The sequence below is a fragment of the Exophiala spinifera genome (genome assembly GCF_000836115.1).
Source record: "Exophiala spinifera strain CBS 89968 unplaced genomic scaffold supercont1.3, whole genome shotgun sequence".
NCBI classification, from domain to species: Eukaryota; Fungi; Ascomycota; class Eurotiomycetes; order Chaetothyriales; family Herpotrichiellaceae; genus Exophiala; species Exophiala spinifera.
The window spans coordinates 489635-508630 of NW_015622515.1; the positions used below are offsets into that span (position 1 = coordinate 489635).

An 18996-nucleotide genomic window follows, 5' to 3' on the forward strand; every position below is an offset into this window, starting at 1 on the left:
CCCTTTGGTGTTTGTTTGGCCTGTGAGTTTTTCAGTCAGGGAGTTTCAAGGAGTTTGACCTGTTGATCAGTATCTATCTATCTACCTACCTACATGGCGATGGCGCTGGTGTATGTATATGTGTATGTGTATGTATATGTACATCTCTAATTGACCACCAATTTCGATCTACTCTGGATTATTGTTCCCGCGTGAGACCTGGGAAACCATTCAATGAAACGTCCTTTAACCTCCTTCTTTATTATCGTTGAACCAGTGTATCTACTACTCTATCTTTACGGGAGTACCGTCACAGTTCTTCCTTCCCCCCCCGATGAATAACACCTCGTTTACGCCTCGTCAGAATTATTGCCAATTTTCAGATACGAGCTATAGCCACGCACACACACACACACACACACACACACACACACACACACACACACACACAACCCCCCCCCCCCCCCCAATATCCATATCCATATCCATATCCAACATACCAATACCCATATCCGCATTCATGCTCATGCTCATGTTCATATTCATAAACAATGCCCATCAATCTCAGTGACCCTCTGTCCATCCGACATGGACACCAGGTCATGATAAACCGTTCCTTCGACGCCTTCCATGTCCAATCCTCCATCCTGCCCGTTCCTATTACCCTCATACAGACCATCGAACCCAGCTGCATTAGCACCAACACATCCTTCATTTTTATCACACACCCGACCCACCTCCACCTCCACCACTACTTCCGGCTCCTCCTCCTCCTCCTCCTCCTCATCATCGTCCTCGCCTCTCATGCTCCACCACCATCTACTGGCCCTCCATATCCCAAACAGGTCCCCCCTCCTTTCCTCCTCCTCTTCACTCCCGACCAGCCATTCCCACTTTTTCAAAAACCACTTTTTCGCTTCCCAACTCCTCGTGTCCCACGCCACGTCCCTCCTCATGCCGCCCCTACTGCTGCAGCGCGTCGACGAGCCATCGCCCATATCCCTCCTCGCAGCTCTCGTTGACGCGCCACTCCCGCCTCCCCAACACACCATACCACCGTTCATCAGATCCATAAACAGCCCGACGTGATCCAGTTGACCCTTCGCACTGGCAAGGATGGCAGCCTCCCTCACGAACGGGAACACGATGCAATCCAAGTAACTGGGGTGCGGCAGCAACAGCTGCGCCGGCGTCGGTCTGAGCGCAGGCTGCACTCGGTCCATGTGGTCCTTTAATTCCTGCGTGACGAGCATGCCCGTGCGCAGCGACCGCCCGATGTTGGCGGCGGCGGCGGCGGTGGCGGCGGTTCCCGAGGGCCATTTGTTGACCTGCTGCAGCACCCCCTGCGCCGCGCGAGAGTAATCGAATCCCGTATAGGCGATGTTTCTCTCGATAGAATTGTTTCCGGGCTGGTTGAGTTTGAGATAACAACCAGGAAACCGACTCGGGTGGTCGTTGATGTATTCGCTGCGACTTATCCCCACGGCGCTGGCGAGCGCGATGGACGCTTCGATGTTGTCTTCTAGCCATAGTCTCATGTGGTTCGAATACGGGTCCGGCGGGGGAGGGAGATGTGATGCCGCCACGGGCGTGAAGTGGATGTGGTTGTTGGATCCTCTGCCGTTGGCAGTACCAAATGCGGAAAACCCTGTGGATCCTGACCTTGATCGAACTCCGGATCGTGGACTGTACGGGTTTGATTGTGGAGTGAGGATCATTGCTGTACTCTGTTGATCACGGATTTTGTGTTTGTCGTTGTTATGATGAGGAGGCGTGTATACTTGGCTCGGAGACCGTGGAGGTATGCGCCATATATGACGAAGGTCGAGGTCATTCAGGTCCTCGTGGATACTGTTGCGTAGAAGACTTGGGTCGAGGTTGGGGTCTGGACTGAGAACGGGGTTGGGGTGTTTACTCCGTCGCGCAGATTCTCGTAGCGCGTCATATGTCAGAAAGGGTGCTGGCGTGGGCGCTGGTGCGGCTTCGGACGCTGATGGCGTTGAGATGTCTTGTCCAGAGGAGAAGGCTATACCTGGAACAGGTCCAGAGGTAAAGGGTAAATCACCTGCGGCAGTGAACGCGTCTGCCAGATTTATCGAGGTAGGTATGGAGGAGGAGAAGGACGATGACGATGACGGAGGATATGTATCGACCTGATTTCTCATGTGAGGTATTGGGTTCGAGGATGATGAGGCCGAATTTTGTGTATGAGGCGACGACGACGACGACGGCAATGACGGCTGACGAGGTATATTCGAAGCACAATCATCATAATCATCACTCGTCTTCGCTTCATTGGTTGTAGTTGTAATGGTGTCGGTAGGGCTACGTCGAGGGGACGAGTTTGTGTTTGCCGTAGTCGATGTCGGCCTTTTCGTCGATGTCGTTGTCGGTAAAGTCGTAGTAGCAGCAGCAGCGCCATCACCACCACCACCACCACCACCACCCAAAACCTGTGCCAGGCCTTGCAAATCCTCAAGTTTCCTCTTCAGTCTCTCCTTGTACAATTTCTGAGCACGTCGATTCTGTTCACGACGTTTGTCCGTCATGACACGAACATATTTTTTCTTCTTTGGGGGTCCGGTTGTACTAATCGTGTCGTCGGTGACAGCAGTGTCGTCGTTGCCATTGGTCTGGGTGTGAGTTTGATGCCGATGTCGAGGCTGAATATTGTGTCTCGTTGGACTCTCAACTAGACTCCCCGCTCCATCCGCCACTCGACGGCCCGCCATTTGCATTTGCACTTGCATTTGTGCCTGTGTCTGTGCCGGCGTCGGTAAACCAGAAGGACATACTACCGTCCTTCTTCCTTGCTTCTTCTTTCAACAAGCGTCACGCTGTTCTCCCCATAGGAACCGAGTGCCCGGGGGGGGGGGGGGGGTGGGCGCCACTACTCGCACCCGTACGTATGCCGTCACACACGGCGGACACAATCTATGCTGACAGACTGGTCCGTGACCACTGCCAACTCTAATCGCAGCGGATGGAATGAAAATGGGCAGGGGGGTAAGCCAGGACGAAGAGAAAAGAAAGAAGAAAATAAAATCCAAGAAAGAGGTTGAGGGAGGAGAGCCATTGTTCCAAAAGTACGGGTAGAACGAGTGCCACACATACACAGAGGCCCGCGTGTGGAGTATTGTTTCCTTGCAGGCCCCGGCAATGATATTTGGCTTATCCTTCCTTACATAAGGCATGTCAGACGCCCGTCGGCCGAATTTACGAGGTCGAGGTAAGCCAAAGAGGCACGGAGTTCCGGACATCCTGCGCGAACTACAATAGAAAAGTAGACTTCGAGATATATCATACTACCATAGGTATTACATTTTTGACGGATACTCTGTATAGAAGTTGTAAATCATTCCCAGACTTTCATCGCCAGCGTCTAGACGGTCAAGGGTATTATTTATGCATTCAATCAATCAAAAACAAGATACAATTCATCATTAAACCCATGTCCATGTCGTTCTCATCAAAGAGTCCTCCCAATCATTTCCAAAACAATATCAATCTCATCGCGAGTAAACGCCATAGACACTCTGCCACTGGACCAATTCCTTGGTCAGAGTCTCCATCATGTCCTGACTTCCCATGACCCCAAACTCCTTTTGATCCATCATGTTCAATCCCGACTCCTCATCCGTCGAGCTTGCCTCCTTCAAACCAGCCTCGACCGCGCGAACCAGAGTAGCAGTCGGCAAAGCACTCGCATCCTTGACTCCATTCGGCGTGCTCGCTCCCTTGGAGCTTGCACTCGACGGTTGTGATCGTGCGTTCCTTTCCGTCTGCATGTGTCCAACAAACTCCAGAATGGCAGCAACACGCCGTCTCATCTCATTCAGACTAGTTCTGGCAGGATGTGTCTTTGCCTTTGAACTGCGTCCACTTTCACCGTGGATACCGTTGGTGCCAGACGGTGACCCCCCGCTGCCATTGGTATCATGGGGTCCATCTCGTGCAGGAGTGCCATCTTCACCGTTGGCGTGATCTCGACTGTATTGATTTCTGCCCAGTCTTCCTCTTCGAGTCGCAGCTACTTTGGGATTCCTGCGGCTGTTGTTCGATCTACCTGAAGGAGGCGTGTCTGCTTTTTTGCCATTGGCTTGTGCAGCTTTAGAGGGAGAGATGCTCGGAGTAGGTGGGGGAGAGTCTGTCATGGTTAGCCCACATGCATCATTGAATTCCATGTGTACGACGCACCCTCTCCTCTTCTTCGTTCTGATCGAGCATTTCTCTTGCTGGCAGCTTCGGCACGCTGGGCCGCTTGTTGCTCTTTTTGCTTTTCACGCATTTCCTTCTCCCGGTTGCTGCGCGCCGCTGCTCCTCTTGACTTGTTGTTTCTGCTGCCACCACCTTTACCGTTGGCATCGTCCGCACCAGGATCTGGAGAGTTGCTCTGCTTTGAAAGAGTCGACGAGGCATTTGACCCCGTCCGTTGTCGTTTGGGATTGATCTTGTGACTGTAACAGTGATCAGCTCATACCCAACCTGCACAAGACGCATCGACTCACTCTTCTATATCCTCCCGCGTTCTCTTTCCCAGAGTGCCCATTTCTTTACTCTCTTCGATGGCTCTCCTCAACATTTCATCTTCGTCGTACGCGCCCCTGCTGTTCATGGTTGCTCTTCTCTTTGTGCTCTCATTTTGTCTATTACTTTTACCATCTTTCTTGCGAGATATTTCCGAGGCCGATGTGAGAGGAGAGGATCTGGTAGATACTGCTTCGAGCACCGGAAGGTACCGAGAAGATTTCGGTCTGGGAGCGATTGTTAGCAAGTTCGGTTCCGGTAAAGCTCTAACACATCTCTATGCCATAAACACAACGAAAACTGAACACAAAATTCGCTGCAAACACGTATGAGAGAACTGCACTTACCCACTGGAGCTCCTGGTGATCTTGTGAAACTCTGGTTTGCACTGTTCACAATAGTACTCATCAGGCAGCATAGATTCGTCCAGCAAGCCCATACAACCTCCATGTTGCCAAACACCACATTTATCGCACTGGACAAAAAAGTTACCCGTGTCGTCAGTCAGGGCGTCAGGGTCAGGCTGTTGCTGTCGTAAGCTGGTCGAGGGGCCAGGGTATTCCGCTTGTCCACATATACAGCGAGTAATTTCCTCTTCGGCCGCCTCCCCCTCGACATCTTCATCCTCATCTTCGACTTGTTGTTTGACAGCGGGTTCTTTGTCTTCGCCATTCCTTCTGCTCCGGCGTGGAGCCAGCTGCTCGGCACGAGACATCGAATCTCCCGCATCAGCCGACTCGGATCGATGGATGGAAGCTCTCCTTGGGGAGTTTGTACGGTTGATCGTACGACTATCTCGGTGGTCCGGTTTGGAGTTGTGTGAGGTGCTGGAGGAGGAGGTGTGGTTGTTGTTGTTGTTTTGGGAGGCGGTGGAGGTGGAGGTGGAGGGTAGCTGGGACGAGCGGGCACGAGAGGATCGACGAGGGCTCATGGTGAAAATCGGTTTGGGGTATGAGCAAGTCGTGTAGAGACGTGATCAAGTCTATGGCACGATGCCACGGGCAACGTAGCAAAGCAGATAGAGGCCTGGTTGTGGACGGGCAGGATTCGCGCCAGCACGAGGGAGCGGGAAACTGGTGGTGTTTGCTAGAGTGCGGAAAGCAGTGCCAAATCAAAGGCGCAGGGAGGGCGACATGGAGGTTCCCGGTGAAAGTAACAGGAGAATCACATTGCTCTGGCTATGGGATCGTCGCAGGGCAAAGAGGGACGGCGAGGACGAGGAAGAGGAGAAAAAGGTGTGTGCAGACGAGTCTCGCAGACTGCGGTGACTGCAGCGACTCAATGCGCTTGTCTGCGCTGCTGCTGGACCGAAGGCCCGACACCGAGTGGCCAGCGCTGCCATTGGCTGACGCCCGCCCAAAAGCGGGCTCAGCATATTGCACTGCATGAAAAATGGCCGGGCTGGAATTTCCCCCTCAGTCGGTGACAAACTGCGACAGCCGCCACGCTCGTTCTCCAGGTCCTGCACGGGAGCTGCTGGCCCAGAGTCCGAGTGAGTCCCCAGCTGATTTTGGGAAAACCGACGCTGTGCTGTTTCTTCCAGAGTCGCGACAACGGGGAGGCATGCAATTTGAAGCATTGCTGGGAGATTGAAGCGTGACGTGACGCTTGGCTTCGTCCGAGAAACTTCCTCGTGCTGCAGTCACGTGTGCTGGGTAAGACCACTTTACGCGCTTCGACCAATCAACGCGTCGAATTTCATTTCCCCCTTTGCCCACGCGTCAGACGGAGAGAGAGGACATTCATTGCACAGCACAGAGGATTCAACCAGTGCAGAAGACGGTATGTTCATTCCCTAACACCCCTACTCGTACTCGTACTATGCTGTAGCATGCTGTAGCTGTGCTATCTTCCAAGCTAATGCTGATGTTGCTGCAACCCTCTCCATCAACGCCTGCAATGCCAAGTTGCGTAACCTGTATGCTTGTGCTAAAACGAATGTTGTTGGGGATGTCGATGGCATATGATACAATTCTTTTGGCCGTTTCATCGTTAAGTCATGTCGTGATACAATAGAATAGCATCTAGTCTTGAGGGGTATTTGGTGGTGGTGTTCAAAATAATGGCTCTGGACTCGAAGGTGAAAGATACCCAGGGTCGTCTCCCGAGATGCGATGCGATGCCGGGACCTGCACACCTCCTGCTTTGGTGACTCCGTCTCTACGTGCCATGGACAATAGTTCCTCCTCTTTGGCCTTGCCTTTGTCCTTGTCCCTGGCCCTAGCACTCGGCTCGACTAGACTGATGGCCGGCCCGAGATCCTGACTGCCCGTCTGCGCCCTCTTGTGCTTGATTAGCATACTCAGTTGGCTTTTCGTGCGAGGTAACTCCACTGCGTCATCCGAACTACCCTCATCGTCACTAGCCGACGGCGAAGCATGTATGCTTGACCACAAAGATGGGGCGCCCATACTCGCCTCCGGAGATTCGGCCAATATTGCCTTGCCTTTGCCCTTTCCTTCGTCCGAGGGATTCTCATCAACGAAGCGAACCACACTCTTGTTCTTCGGCATGCGCATAAGTACTGGAAGGTTGGTGAAGCTGTTCAATCTCTTCTGTGCCTCCACAAATTTGCCACGAAAATCACGCTCGACCAGATCTGCTGAAGTTGTTGCAGGAGCCGTCACGCCCGTCGGAGGTGTAGGTGTTCTCGAACCGACACTTTGCCAGGACGAGGGAGAAGCCACCAGGAAATTCGCCGAGTTCCGCATCGCTGTGAACCGCATTTGTCAGTGCAAGGAGACAGGTGCGGGAGAAATGACCTTACCTGGAGGGTTGAGCAGACCCGGCGGTGGACCCCTCGTGCTTGCACGGCCCGCAGCATGGCTACTACTTGCTGAGGCAGATGCCCTTCCAAAAGGCTCTGTAGGCGTCCGGGAGGGCTTTGGCGCATTTGGTATTGTTGATGTGGCCCGAGATGAACTCGACTTTCGTCGCCCCAATTGAGGTTTGGTCCTAGTTCTCCCTGCTGTGGCCACGATTGGGATTCTCGACCGACTGCCGCTAGTAGTCCGACTCAGGGCGGGCCTGGAAGATGAACCAGAAGCTGTGTTTGAAGCAGGGGCCGAAGTTCGCGCCGAAGATTGATCTCGTATGGGGATCAGCTCGTTTGATGAATCATACTGGAGTCGTCTCCCCGGTGGTTCTTGACACAATGGCGGGAAAGTTTCCAAGTAATTAGGATCTATCGGATGTGATAGAGGGCTCGGTGATTCGGAGGCTGGGACCATCGAGGGCGTCAATTCCTGTGTCAGGCCTGATGTGCTCTGGATGCATCTTAGTTTAGCTCAATTGTCATTGGATCCTGACACTTACCAGTTGCTGCACTCTGGAGGATACGTTGATGTGTCCGATGGGCCTAAGATCAAACTGGTCTTCACAACGACGCCATAGCTGCATGAGGCGAGGCACTGTCATGTTATGAAAAAGCTCTGGATCGCTCCAGATTCGCCAAAAGAGATTGCGTGCCCTAGTACATTTGGGATCACCGGAAAGGTCGCTTTGTACAGCAAAGTCTGGCGCAAAGATTAGCAGGCGAGCCAAAGCCAATCTGGGAATGAGGATCACCAACATCTCCAGAAGTGGTGCAGGGCTTCCGCATTGTCGGCCACAGAGTCGACAGCGCCAAAGACATCTTGTTCGACCGCCGGGATAGTATCGATGAGTCCTCGTGGTAATATGGCTGTCATGGCAATGCAGCGTTTAGACTAGTAAGGTACTTCTCCGGCTCCAAAAAATCCAACGATCAACCGCAACAAGGCAAAAGGGCCAGCACATGTCCTTTGGTCAGCGGCATTTGCAAGAAGTTGCGAGGACGCGGAGGTGGCAGCAAAGGCGAAAAGACCGAGGGAAGTTGCAAAAGTGATATCCCTGTCGCAGCAGGTGCGAGGCGGGAGAAGAGGCACGACGCAAGAACCTTGGGAGTGCCAAAGGTCGGTGAGCGCTACGTAGTCTGTGAGTTGACGATGCGTGTGATCTAGACCAGCAAATGGCGTGGGAGGAAATGCTGATAGTGCTCGTTGGAAGGTTGATATTGGTTGTGACGGGAAATATGAGCTGGATGTGGCTACCAACGAAGACAAGTGACCGTGTGAAGCTGCTTTTGATAGGAGTCCCAGGAGTCTCGTAGGACGAATTTATGGGGCCTGTTGCCAGAGGCCTAGACCAACGGTGGCAAGGGAACAATCTGCGCGGGGTGCTGGAGCTCTCGCTGGCTCCAGAAACCGGTGTCAAGCCTTCACGTCTTCGTATGTATTGCGGTCAAAAGGTCGAATACAGTGATCTAAGCTTGCGATCTGAAAGACGTGAGTTGAAGAGGCGGAATAGACAGGTACACCCGGGGGTTTTTTTGCCCGACCGGCTGGTGGGATGTGCGCGGGCAGGTGTCGTGCGTGGAGGACGACAAGCTTCGGGCCCAGAAGTGCGTCAAGGGGTAGAAAGCAGTTGAACCTGGAAGGACAGGCAGGTAATATCACAGCCAATTTGACTGGACGGAGGTACAGTCAGCCGACCAGAGACAAGGTCTGATGGGCCAAGGGTGGAAGCGGATAATGGAGAAGTATCCAATGCAGGTACACGAGCTGGTGTTGCAGCAGTGGAAGGACAGGGGATCCGTCCAAGTCCTCGTTCGGTCCGGAAGGGATGGGTATGTATGTACTCCGTAGAAGAAGAAGGTCTGGGAGCGGAATACACAAGGCTAGACGCAACAGTCCGAAAACCCATCATGGCCACAGACAGACAGCCGCACAGTACCCGGGTATCGCACGATGAAAATCTGAGAGCCAGAGGCAGTGGGGGCCTCTTCGTAGCAGGATTCCAAGTGCCATTGGATCACAAGACGACAGAACCCGGTGACCAGGATGACCAGGCCCCGGGTACCAGCGTTAGTTCCGTTGGGCGGCGGCGGGAACTTCGACCTCAATGGCCCAGGAACCGCGAGACGGACAAGTGGAGTTGGCAACAGGCATGAAAGTATATCGGGAGGATTGACCTAGCTTGGTACGAGGATCGTGGCATTGTTGATGTCAACATGTCGACAGAGGCTTGAAAAGCTACAGGTTACAAACAAGCAGTAGGTACATGGCGGGAGACGACAGGGGTCCACACCGCGAGACGCGTACAGATAGACAGAGTTCGACTCGTATTAGACAGTCGAGCAGGGCGTCGGAGGGACAAGCGTGACAGACAGGAACTACCCATCAAGGTTATCACTAGGCGACAATTGAGGCGACGTCGGTAGCGGTGACTACGACAATATGCGAGTAAAAGAGCAGCCATAATGCCTGGAATTGCCAATGATACCAAGTCACGCCTCACCGCCTCATTCTTGCAAAAGCGGGAAGCGGGAAGAAGCAAAAACCCACGAGGCCTGACGCGACGGCTAGCGGCCTCCTTAGGTACACACAGGGTGCAATAAACTACCTGTAGCCCGTAAGTACTGGCCGGGACCAGGGGGGTGGAGGAGGAGAGGTGGATCGGCGAACAGTCGAGAAGTTTGACTAGACGGGCAGAAATTCGTTCATGGACCAGAACAGAAATTCCCCCGGCCAAACGGAATCAATTGTACTGTAGAGGTTGGGTAGCAACAGACTCCTCTAGAGACGATGGAGTACAGCTAGTGATACCTCTGTTCAGTCTTTACCCCTGCATGTACCTGGTGATGGTTCTACCAGTACCTGCCTCGGAGAAACCGGTGCATAGTACGAGTTACAAAGAGCGCAATGCATCGCTTACCACCGGAAGATACGGTCCCTCCGAGTACAGGGTACGAGTGCCACAGCTCCCTCGGTAGTGGCTTCTAACTACTATTCCGTACTCATACCTGAGACAAACTTGTAGCATACGCATTGTGGTAGAAGAAGCCTGCCTCCCTACCGCTTTTCCGTGCCCAACCAAGCCAGGATATTTCAGTCACTGGCTTATGGCCCACGTACCCAAGTTTCTACCGAGAAAGATGAGCCCAACGACACTCGTACAATAAATACACTCCGTCTCTAAGCGATTCCAGTAACAGTCGTCTCTTCTCTCCCCCATGCGTGTGATTGCGTGTAACCACATGCCGCGCTGCTGCTCGTCATAGTCTCAGCACATTAGGCCCCTGTCAACATTATTCACTCGTACTCGTAACCCTGGCACAGTTGATTCTTGCCCTCTTGTCAATCATCTTCCCATGTGCTCAAAAAGGCCCTGCCACTATCGACGACCGGCAGGAGCTAGCTCAGAAGCTCCGCCTCATCCCACGACTCCGTTCGCAGCTCCCGGGTTCTAGTGTCACTGGTGGTGCCGGATATTGTATTCGTACCGTAGCCTGCATATCCCACGTTTTTTTCTTCTTTTGACTTTCACATCTTTCACGGCAACAGGGGTCAGCCATGCACCCCCCGTCCCGGTGACCTTGCGACCACTAGATCTTCGGGCCTGCACTGGTAATCACTGCCGTTGTTGCCACGGCGGGATGCTTTTCATCCTTGTTCCTGGTTTCGACGTTCGTTGGCCAATACTGTCGGAAATCGTGTCTGTGGTTTGTTAGCATAGGTATCTAGTTGATCTTCCCTGACAGGGTGGCTTAAAAACCGCGTCTTACCCGACCAGGTATGCGTTTTTCATCATATCCCTTCGGGCCTCTGGTGATGTGTTCATCGTCTTGAACGGCTCAACAGATGTCGCTGCAGTCTCGGGGTCACTATCCCGGAGTGCGCAGGTATTGCCATAGCTGACGGGATCGGTGATCTCCTTGTATATCTTGCGTCGAATCTCAGCATACTTGTCCAGCAAAGAGTCATCACATCCCTTTCGCAAGACGCCTATCAGACAGTCGCCAAGTCCTCCAGCGTCGCATATACCACCCGTCAGACCCATCCCTGGATGCCCCCGTCCCTGTCAGTCAGGGATCCATTGTGTGTGAAACTCAACGACCAAACGACAAAGAAGGGAAAATAAATCACCCAACTCACCGCCAAAAGGAGAACACGCATGGGCTGCATCTCCTGCGAGCAAAGCTCTACCCTTCCGATACGAAGTGGCCGATCGCTGATGTAGGCGGTACGGGCTGATCATCTCGATCTTATACGCATCCTTGCTGAGGGGCTTGGGACCTGGAAAGATGGCCTCAAATTTGTTGTGGACATTGGCCAGCACCTCGTCCCTGGTCAGATCTTCCTGTTCGTTATACGACACTCGATATAATCCTGTGGGATCGATCTTGCCGACCATACAAAAGTGCTCCGGATGGATGATGAATTGACCCCGGGCAAAGCCATACTCTCTGAATGGGTACCTCACGTTGCACGCGACCAGCCACTGAGGAAGGGTGAAGCCTTCGTAGCCGAGGTCGAGGATTTTGCGCACGGAAGATCGTCCGCCGTCGCTCCCGACCAGGTACTTTGCCTTGATGTGCTTGGTTCCGTCAAGAGTTTCGATGATTGCTGTTATCGAATCTGTGTCTTGCTCGATGTCGACACATTTATGGTTAAACAGCACCTATGGTGCAACCGATTGCAACGTTAGTTTTCTTTCAACACACACAGCCCTCATGGCAAGAGCGCAGAAAGAACTGGGTCGTCACCTTTGCGCAAGGATATCGGGATAGATGCTCCTGAATGATTCGTGCCAACGTATACTGCCCGCATAGACACGGGTCCGGTGATCCTGGGAGTCTGTCCTCTGGCTTGAACTCTGCCACTAATTTGTTGTCTATGGTGATCCATCGAAGCCGATGATCGTAGTCGGACGGCTCCATACCAGCCTTGCGGGCATCTGGGGCTATTCCGGCCCTCTCGAGCTCCAAGACAGCTGCTGGTCCGTAGGCCATGGCGCGAGGAGAGTTGTCAATGTCAGGGAGCCCCTCGATGAGAGTCGTGCTGATGCCGGCCTTTGCGAGCAAGAGTGTGGTGATCAGGCCGACGGGCCCGGCGCCCACGACGACTACCTCGCAATCTACTGCGGTCGCCATTGCGGAGGGTGATCCAAACGAGAGATGCTCACAGATTGTTCTTTCAATGATGCACAGAGTCACTGTGCCTCAGGTACATGTTCTCCGCAACAAGGTGGAGGTTGTCTCTACCCCATGGGGCCTTTGACCGATGTCTGCTCTCTCATTACCCCACATGCCCACTGTGTCTTGTCACTTGTATCGACGTTGGAGTTTGTTCGAACAAGAGCCGGCAAATGTAAATTACCTACTGATATAGTTGTGGTGGACTGACTCTACCCCAATCCTCGTACGTGTGTACTTACGGCGTGAATGTGCTTTCGGAAACCTGGATCGGGCCAAATCGCGCTTCGACCCCTTGTCATGCATGAAGGAGCTTTGGTTGCCCAGTTGGACAAGTCGGACCCACATAGATGTAGGAATGCGCCTGGAAGAGCCAGGTTTTGTGACGGAGTTTGACCGGAGGTGACATCGCTGGAGTTCATGTATTCATGAACACCTTTGGTCGTGATGGCCACGAGGCCTTTAGGCTGAACAAGAGGCAAGGCGACTTTCAAATTCTCATCCTGCCCTCGCAGTCTAAGTGTTTTGGGGCCCGTCAGTGTCATGTTTGTAGGTAGATCCAGAAACTAGCGGCGGAAATAGTCAACGAGGCCTTTCACTTAGTGATGGCCACGGACGAATACCACCACCACAGTTGGCTGCATCCGATCTTTGTGGGCAACGTCTGGGCCATGACTGTGTCCGAAGGGTCCTCAGATCTGTGGTCCTGAGAATAGATGAGATACCGACAGTGCCTGTAGTCCTTTTCTGACACCAAGGGCTAAAGGGGTCGCTTGCTACGAGATCTTGGCAAGTGGCGTACAAACACGTTCCGTATTTCTTTCTCTCATCCTGTTGTCATCATCATCACCGCATCCAGCATCTTGCGCTGGTTACAAAGGAATTGAAACACATTCGTCGAAAACAGTGGTTCAGCTTTCTTCCAGGACCAAGACAGGCAGAGACAATTTTGTTCCTCGCCATGATAAAAGGTAGCTACGCCCGTGGGGCGCATTCGGTATCAAACTCAGGCACTTTTCGGCAACTGTCTTGCGAGCCTTTTCTTGCTTTTGAACCCTTCCAGTCGCACAGGTTGAGTGCATAAACGAGCCCGCTGTGTGGTCGTGGAGTGCAATCGCCGAGCGAGGGTTGTGCGGTACTTCTCAAGTCTAGGATGGTGTTTCAACTCGTGAAGGAGAGAATATGGGCTTAAGGTCTGTTGTCAGAAGCTGAGCCTGTCTTGCCAAACCTCGCAGTGCATATGTTGCCGCAGAAGAGGGCTCTGCGATGTTTGCGGCGCCAGAAGATCGCACGATGATAGGATCCTTTCCGCCAGAGAATGGAGGATTTGGTTGCACAATGGCAGGCAGAGAACGGACGGAAGTGAATGGAACATGGACAATCCGCAGGCTTGAGGATGCTGGCGATGAGGTGACGGCGCAGTGAGGGTTTCCTTGTACGCGCAGGAGGCAAACAAGTATATGGGATACAGGCAAACACGACTTCCAGTGTATTCACCCACCACCTCATCTCTCTCTCGTCGTCTATTCACTCACCGGATCTCTTACAGCCTCCTGGTCACCTACAGCCCTCAACTATATCCTCCTCCATCTCTTCCCTGTCCTTCTTCAGTCCGTCGCCTCATCCGCCAACTTCTCACAATCTCCATTGTCTGCGCAAGATGCCAGAGACTTCTCTTTTGGATGTGCCGTCGTCAACCATCTCTCATCCCAAAATCATGCGTTCGACGTCGTATAGCACCATCGCAGCCCAAAGTCCTCAATCCAACCGCCGCAGCACTCAGCCCTTGGGAGCGCCAACGACTCGCCACAGCAGCAATCCCATCGCTCGCAGCCCGCTGCAGCAGTCCTTCCCTGCTTACCCAGGTTCGACCTCTGCTCCGAGTTCGCCGCCGCTCATGCCGGAAAGCCCCTCTCGACGCTCGCGCGTGAATGATCCAGAGGGCCGTAAGAGAGGTGAATCTCGATCTTCCTCGGTGCCAATCGTTGTCCGCAATGCTCAAGGCCAAGAACAACCAGAAGAGAACGCCAGATCTCAACCACGCACACAGCCTCAAACTCATGCTTCCTCACCATCCAAAGGTTCCAATGATGACAAAATCAAAGCAAACTCTAGCAACAGTCGCCGCTCAGTCAAACATCTGACCTGTTTCTGGTGGTGGGAGAAAGGTCACTGCCGCTTCTCCGATGAAGACTGCCTCTACTCTCACTACGACACGGGCCACCACACATCCGCTCCTCGACAAGTCATCGCTGGCGAACCTGCGAAGGCTGGAAAGTCTCTCGAGCGTGAACTGACCAAGATGGCTGCCCACAATCGGTCGAACACTTCAATCGCGTCTTACCATACTGCACCGGGCACGCCTCATGGCAACGGTCATATGCCGACCAGCATTGCAACTTCTTCGCGAGCAGGCTCTCCCACAGGCCCGGGTATTGATCCTCACGTTACTCGTTCCACCACACCCTTCGGCCTAGAGATCAGCCAGGCTGCCCAACTGAGAACTGACAATGACTTTCTTCGCACCCTTGTTCAACAAACCCAACGTGAGAAGGCCATCCTCGTCGAAGCTATGGACTCAATGAAGAAGGAAAAAACCCAGCAGCAGGCTCAAATTGAAGCTATGCAGCTCGAACACGCCAACTTCCTTCACGAGCGCGAGATTCTCCATGCGACCATCCGAAAACTTCAAACCGCCAATCCCAACCCAGTCATATCGACTCGCCCTTCAGTTTCATCTGCCATTGCGCAAATGCAGACTCAATCTCCGTGGGGCGCTATCGGAAGTCGTCGAGTCAGTCCCATTGAGAACGCACCGCACAGAGCAATGAACGCGGAGTCCGGACAGTATGGCAACGTGGCTTTCCAAGGCGGCGCCACTGGCTCCTACAATCCTGCTGCAATGCCTTATGTACCAAGCCCCCGATTCCCCCCCAGCGCAGCGGAGGCCGCAAACGAAAAGTTCAAGGACGTCTTGCGAAACCTAGGTCCAGGATACTAGGTCTTGCATAATGCTGAAGATATGAGCACAGCTTACTCTCATGGGAAGACAGCACTCATAAATGTCAAAGACGCAGTTCAGGTTGGAATATGGATGATCAAGTCTGCGCACTTGTAGCAAATCGAAGAAAGATCGGTTCGGTACCTGCTGCCCCCTGTTGACATCTTCTACGAGGCATTCTGGAACACCTGCACAGTTCGATAAGGGGAATTCTTGAGATTTGTCTGCTGATCATGAGTGCAACAACAGTCGCACTAATCAACACCAATACTCGACAACAAAAGTGTTTTTCTACTTCACTCCACCAGTCACAGCACAACCCCCACATGTATGAGCTTTGCGCTGCCCGCAGCTACACTTTCTTTTTATCAGAGCTTGTCTTCAAAGCCCAAATATTCCCATTGGCACCAAGCAAACAAACGTTGTCGACTTGATCACCATTTCCACTTGCAGCGAAGGAGAGGCACCGAGAATCGTTTTGTCTAAGAGCTTCGGTGCTCAACATAAAAAAGGGTGCACGCGGACCAGTCAGCCAACACCAGCTTTTATCACACCTGGCACCTATGACCATGAAGGATGCAGGTGTCTCGCTCCTGGAGCTGAGCTGATGACATCTTCAATGGCACCATTACGGAACAAGAACAGGAAAAAAAAAGAGGAAAACCCCACATACAACGCGACACAATATGAGAAACAGGGGGGTGAACAACCGGCTGCATTGCGACAAGCAGAAAGTTATACTGTGCACTAGCAGGTTGAGAATTGAATGTGAGCTTGGATAACTGGTGACAGGTGCTGGTACTGGTGCTGGTTATGGTTGAGTACCATCAGAAACCGAACAAAAACACAAAGCAAAACAGCCGGACAACCCCCTGGGCCATGCAGGCATTCAAGTATGCGTACTTTCTTTCTACCTCACGTTGGTGGTCGTCCCGAAAGCAGACAATGTCGCAAGTCTGCAGAGTGTTACTTTAGACTTGGTAGCCCCTTTCTTTTTTTTTCTGCTTTTTGCAGGATTCCCCCCCTTTCTAGAAAAATCATAAAATCACAATCAATTGGCTTGATCTCTTGTCCGCCTTCTCCTTTCTTCTCCTTGTTCTTCAACGCTGTTTCGACGTCGGTCGGGTCTCTCTCTGGCCTGACGGAACAGCGTAGTACGGCAAAGGACGCACAGGGGACTTTTAGTACATCAGGTACCTAGGGTGGTTTGCTAGCTGTGCGGCCCTATTCATCCATGCCTCATGGCGCTAGTCACCATTACAGTACACTCCAGCACGGAGAGGACAAGTACGCAGGTACACAACGACATACTTAGAGCGGACTGGGCCCAATAGAGTACCTAAGTAGGGGATACATGACAGTATGTACCTATGTACCTGGACGAGAAAAGAGCCGTGTCGGAGAAAGTTTAGATAAAGAAGGAAGAATTACTTGTTTTAAAAAGTACTCTGCGCCAATCGACTGGCGGCGTTCCTCGCGTCAACACGATCATCATCCTCGTCGTCCTTGACACTCGCGCCCGTTGCGCTTCTAGGTCGACCGGCGCCCCCGGCGTTGGACGCACCGTCGGCACCGTTACGCGCAGCGGCATCCTCGTCCGCCTCCGGAATCCCCGCGGGTCCGATGCTGCCACTCATACTCCGCGTGAGGGCGTCCCGGCTTCGCGCCACGCCGCTCCACGCATCGCCCTTCGCACCCTGGCTGCTTGCCATGCTCACCCTCCGCACGACCGGGTGGTTCTCGCGTCCCAGCCTGCTCAGACCGCCCGAGGAGTCGATCGCGCGGACGTCAGGTCTGACAGACTCGAGGGTCGCGAGGGTCCGGCGCTCCGCCTCGATCTGGCGAAGGACGTACTCGCGCAGGGAAAACATGAATTCATTGCTTGTACGCTCGAACCAACGTCGCTTCTCGAGTAGGAGGTTCGCCGTGACGCGCTGCGTCTTGGAACGGAGATAGTTTTCTTGGCTCAGGGCTTCGTCGAGCGAGGAGATTGCCTCATCAACTTTCTCCCGACGCACGGAGGAACTGGATTTCAGGCGCTGGACGGCAGTCTCTTTGCTGCGACGAGATGCTTCGGCCTGGACGAGCTCACGTAGGAGGATGTGGCGGTTCGTCAGTGTCTCTTTGACGATGAAAGCGTCAGAAGAGTGGTAGGCCAGCGAGTCACCTAGAGTAGTGGCTTCGGCGGTGCCTTGCGCCGCGTGGTAGTCGCCGCACGTTTGAATGACGCGGCCCAGTTTGCGGTACGCAGTGGACAAGCCGGGGTGTGTCTCCTGAACGTGCATTTGAGTCAATTTTTCGCCGAGAGAAGACTCAGCAAGCCCAAGCGCTGAAAAGTGTTAGCATGAGGGGGTGATCATGAATGCATCGTCTTTTATACGCACATCTTCTGGACTTTACCACCTTTTCGAGCTTCTGGCTGGTATCCAGCGAACTGAGGTAGAACATCTTGGCCACTGGTCGAGCTTCGTGTAATTCTGGAGTGTCATCTGGCGGAGGAGCGAATTGCTTCAAGACCTTTCTGCGCACACCGGTGGCAGGTTGCTTCATTCTGACAACAGGAGAGTAGCCGAAATCGCTTTCCACGAAGAACACCATCTCTTCATCGCGCATAAGAACATCATTACCACACACAACGTTCAACCATCTTTGTATCGAGTTCTTGACCCGAATTTCATCCTCATCGGTTCCGGCGCCGGCAGATGTGATGCTCGGAGGGACGGCAGGTACGAGTGCTTCAGGATTCGCAGAGATTAGATGGTCGGCTAGTTTTACGAATTCGGAGTGTGTTCGACGGACATCGCGGAATTGTGTCGTTCGGAACTTGGGTAGATTGGTCTACAAGTACAATTAGTAGGCCTCGTAGAGTGAAGGTTAATGATAACCAACATAGACATCGAATCTAATCACTGGATCTTTGCGCCCGGTCCTTTCTAAAGCTGTCACCTTCGCTTGTAGTCTGTACTGAGGTGCTGGCTTTTGCGGCTTTCCATGATATCTCGCTGCCTGTTGGCGGGGTTGGCCTTGGGGTGACTGCTGCTGCCCTGATGCTGCCTGAGGATCTTGTGACGAAGATAGCGTTCGGCTGGGTGAGTCTGGGGCTTGTTGTCCATCAACACTGTCGGCCGCGTCTGGAGAAGTAGCCGTCGCTGGCTGCGAGAGGTATGGGGACTCTGGAATGCTATCTTGGGAGTGGCCATACGAATGACCTTGGATGGGAGCGGGCGACTCGGGAGACGACGTGGCATTGGGAAACCCTCTGTCGGCGCGAGGAGACGATGACCCCCAAGGAGAAGCCCCGTGCAGGGCATCAGCCTCAGACGAGACCACGGAGTAGTCCATGTTGATTCACGAACTCGAAGCAGATGAGGCACAGGCGTTGACAAGTGGTTCTAAGCTGGGAGAAGAAGCATGTCTGGAAGAGAGTCGACAGGTATGCACCGAGGAGATCCGCGATATCGAGGAGGCGAGCGGAGTCGGTATGGGAGGCGAGCTG

The 18996-nt window shown here is 53.2% G+C and overlaps 6 protein-coding genes across 6 annotated transcripts; 1 reads left to right on the top strand and 5 right to left on the bottom strand.

The window, feature by feature from the left end:
- Window positions 1-521: 521 nt before the first annotated feature.
- Window positions 522-2711, bottom strand: PV08_03916 (uncharacterized protein; the record flags this gene model as incomplete). The annotated part of the gene is made up of 1 exon (XM_016378266.1): window positions 522-2711. One exon carries the CDS (start codon window positions 2709-2711, stop codon window positions 522-524), a length of 2190 nt encoding a protein of 729 aa, XP_016236943.1.
- Window positions 2712-3488: 777 nt separating this feature from the next.
- Window positions 3489-5437, bottom strand: PV08_03917 (uncharacterized protein; the record flags this gene model as incomplete). The annotated part of the gene is made up of 4 exons (XM_016378267.1): window positions 3489-4126; window positions 4177-4436; window positions 4488-4733; window positions 4854-5437. 4 exons carry the CDS (start codon window positions 5435-5437, stop codon window positions 3489-3491), a joined length of 1728 nt encoding a protein of 575 aa, XP_016236944.1.
- Window positions 5438-6560: 1123 nt separating this feature from the next.
- Window positions 6561-8195, bottom strand: PV08_03918 (uncharacterized protein; the record flags this gene model as incomplete). Its single annotated transcript, XM_016378268.1, has 4 exons — window positions 6561-7219; window positions 7274-7772; window positions 7822-8021; window positions 8078-8195. 4 exons carry the CDS (start codon window positions 8193-8195, stop codon window positions 6561-6563), a joined length of 1476 nt encoding a protein of 491 aa, XP_016236945.1.
- Window positions 8196-10909: 2714 nt separating this feature from the next.
- On the bottom strand, window positions 10910-12457 carry PV08_03919 (uncharacterized protein; the record flags this gene model as incomplete). Its single annotated transcript, XM_016378269.1, has 4 exons — window positions 10910-11021; window positions 11090-11366; window positions 11460-11985; window positions 12071-12457. The coding sequence occupies 4 exons, from the start codon at window positions 12455-12457 to the stop codon at window positions 10910-10912; spliced, it is 1302 nt and encodes a 433-aa protein (XP_016236946.1).
- A 1702-nt stretch (window positions 12458-14159) lies between these two features.
- Window positions 14160-15500, top strand: PV08_03920 (uncharacterized protein; the record flags this gene model as incomplete). The annotated part of the gene is made up of 1 exon (XM_016378270.1): window positions 14160-15500. One exon carries the CDS (start codon window positions 14160-14162, stop codon window positions 15498-15500), a length of 1341 nt encoding a protein of 446 aa, XP_016236947.1.
- Window positions 15501-16936: 1436 nt separating this feature from the next.
- PV08_03921 (uncharacterized protein) lies at window positions 16937-18842 on the bottom strand (the record flags this gene model as incomplete). Its single annotated transcript, XM_016378271.1, has 3 exons — window positions 16937-17829; window positions 17885-18338; window positions 18390-18842. The coding sequence occupies 3 exons, from the start codon at window positions 18840-18842 to the stop codon at window positions 16937-16939; spliced, it is 1800 nt and encodes a 599-aa protein (XP_016236948.1).
- Between the last annotated feature and the right edge of the window lie 154 nt (window positions 18843-18996).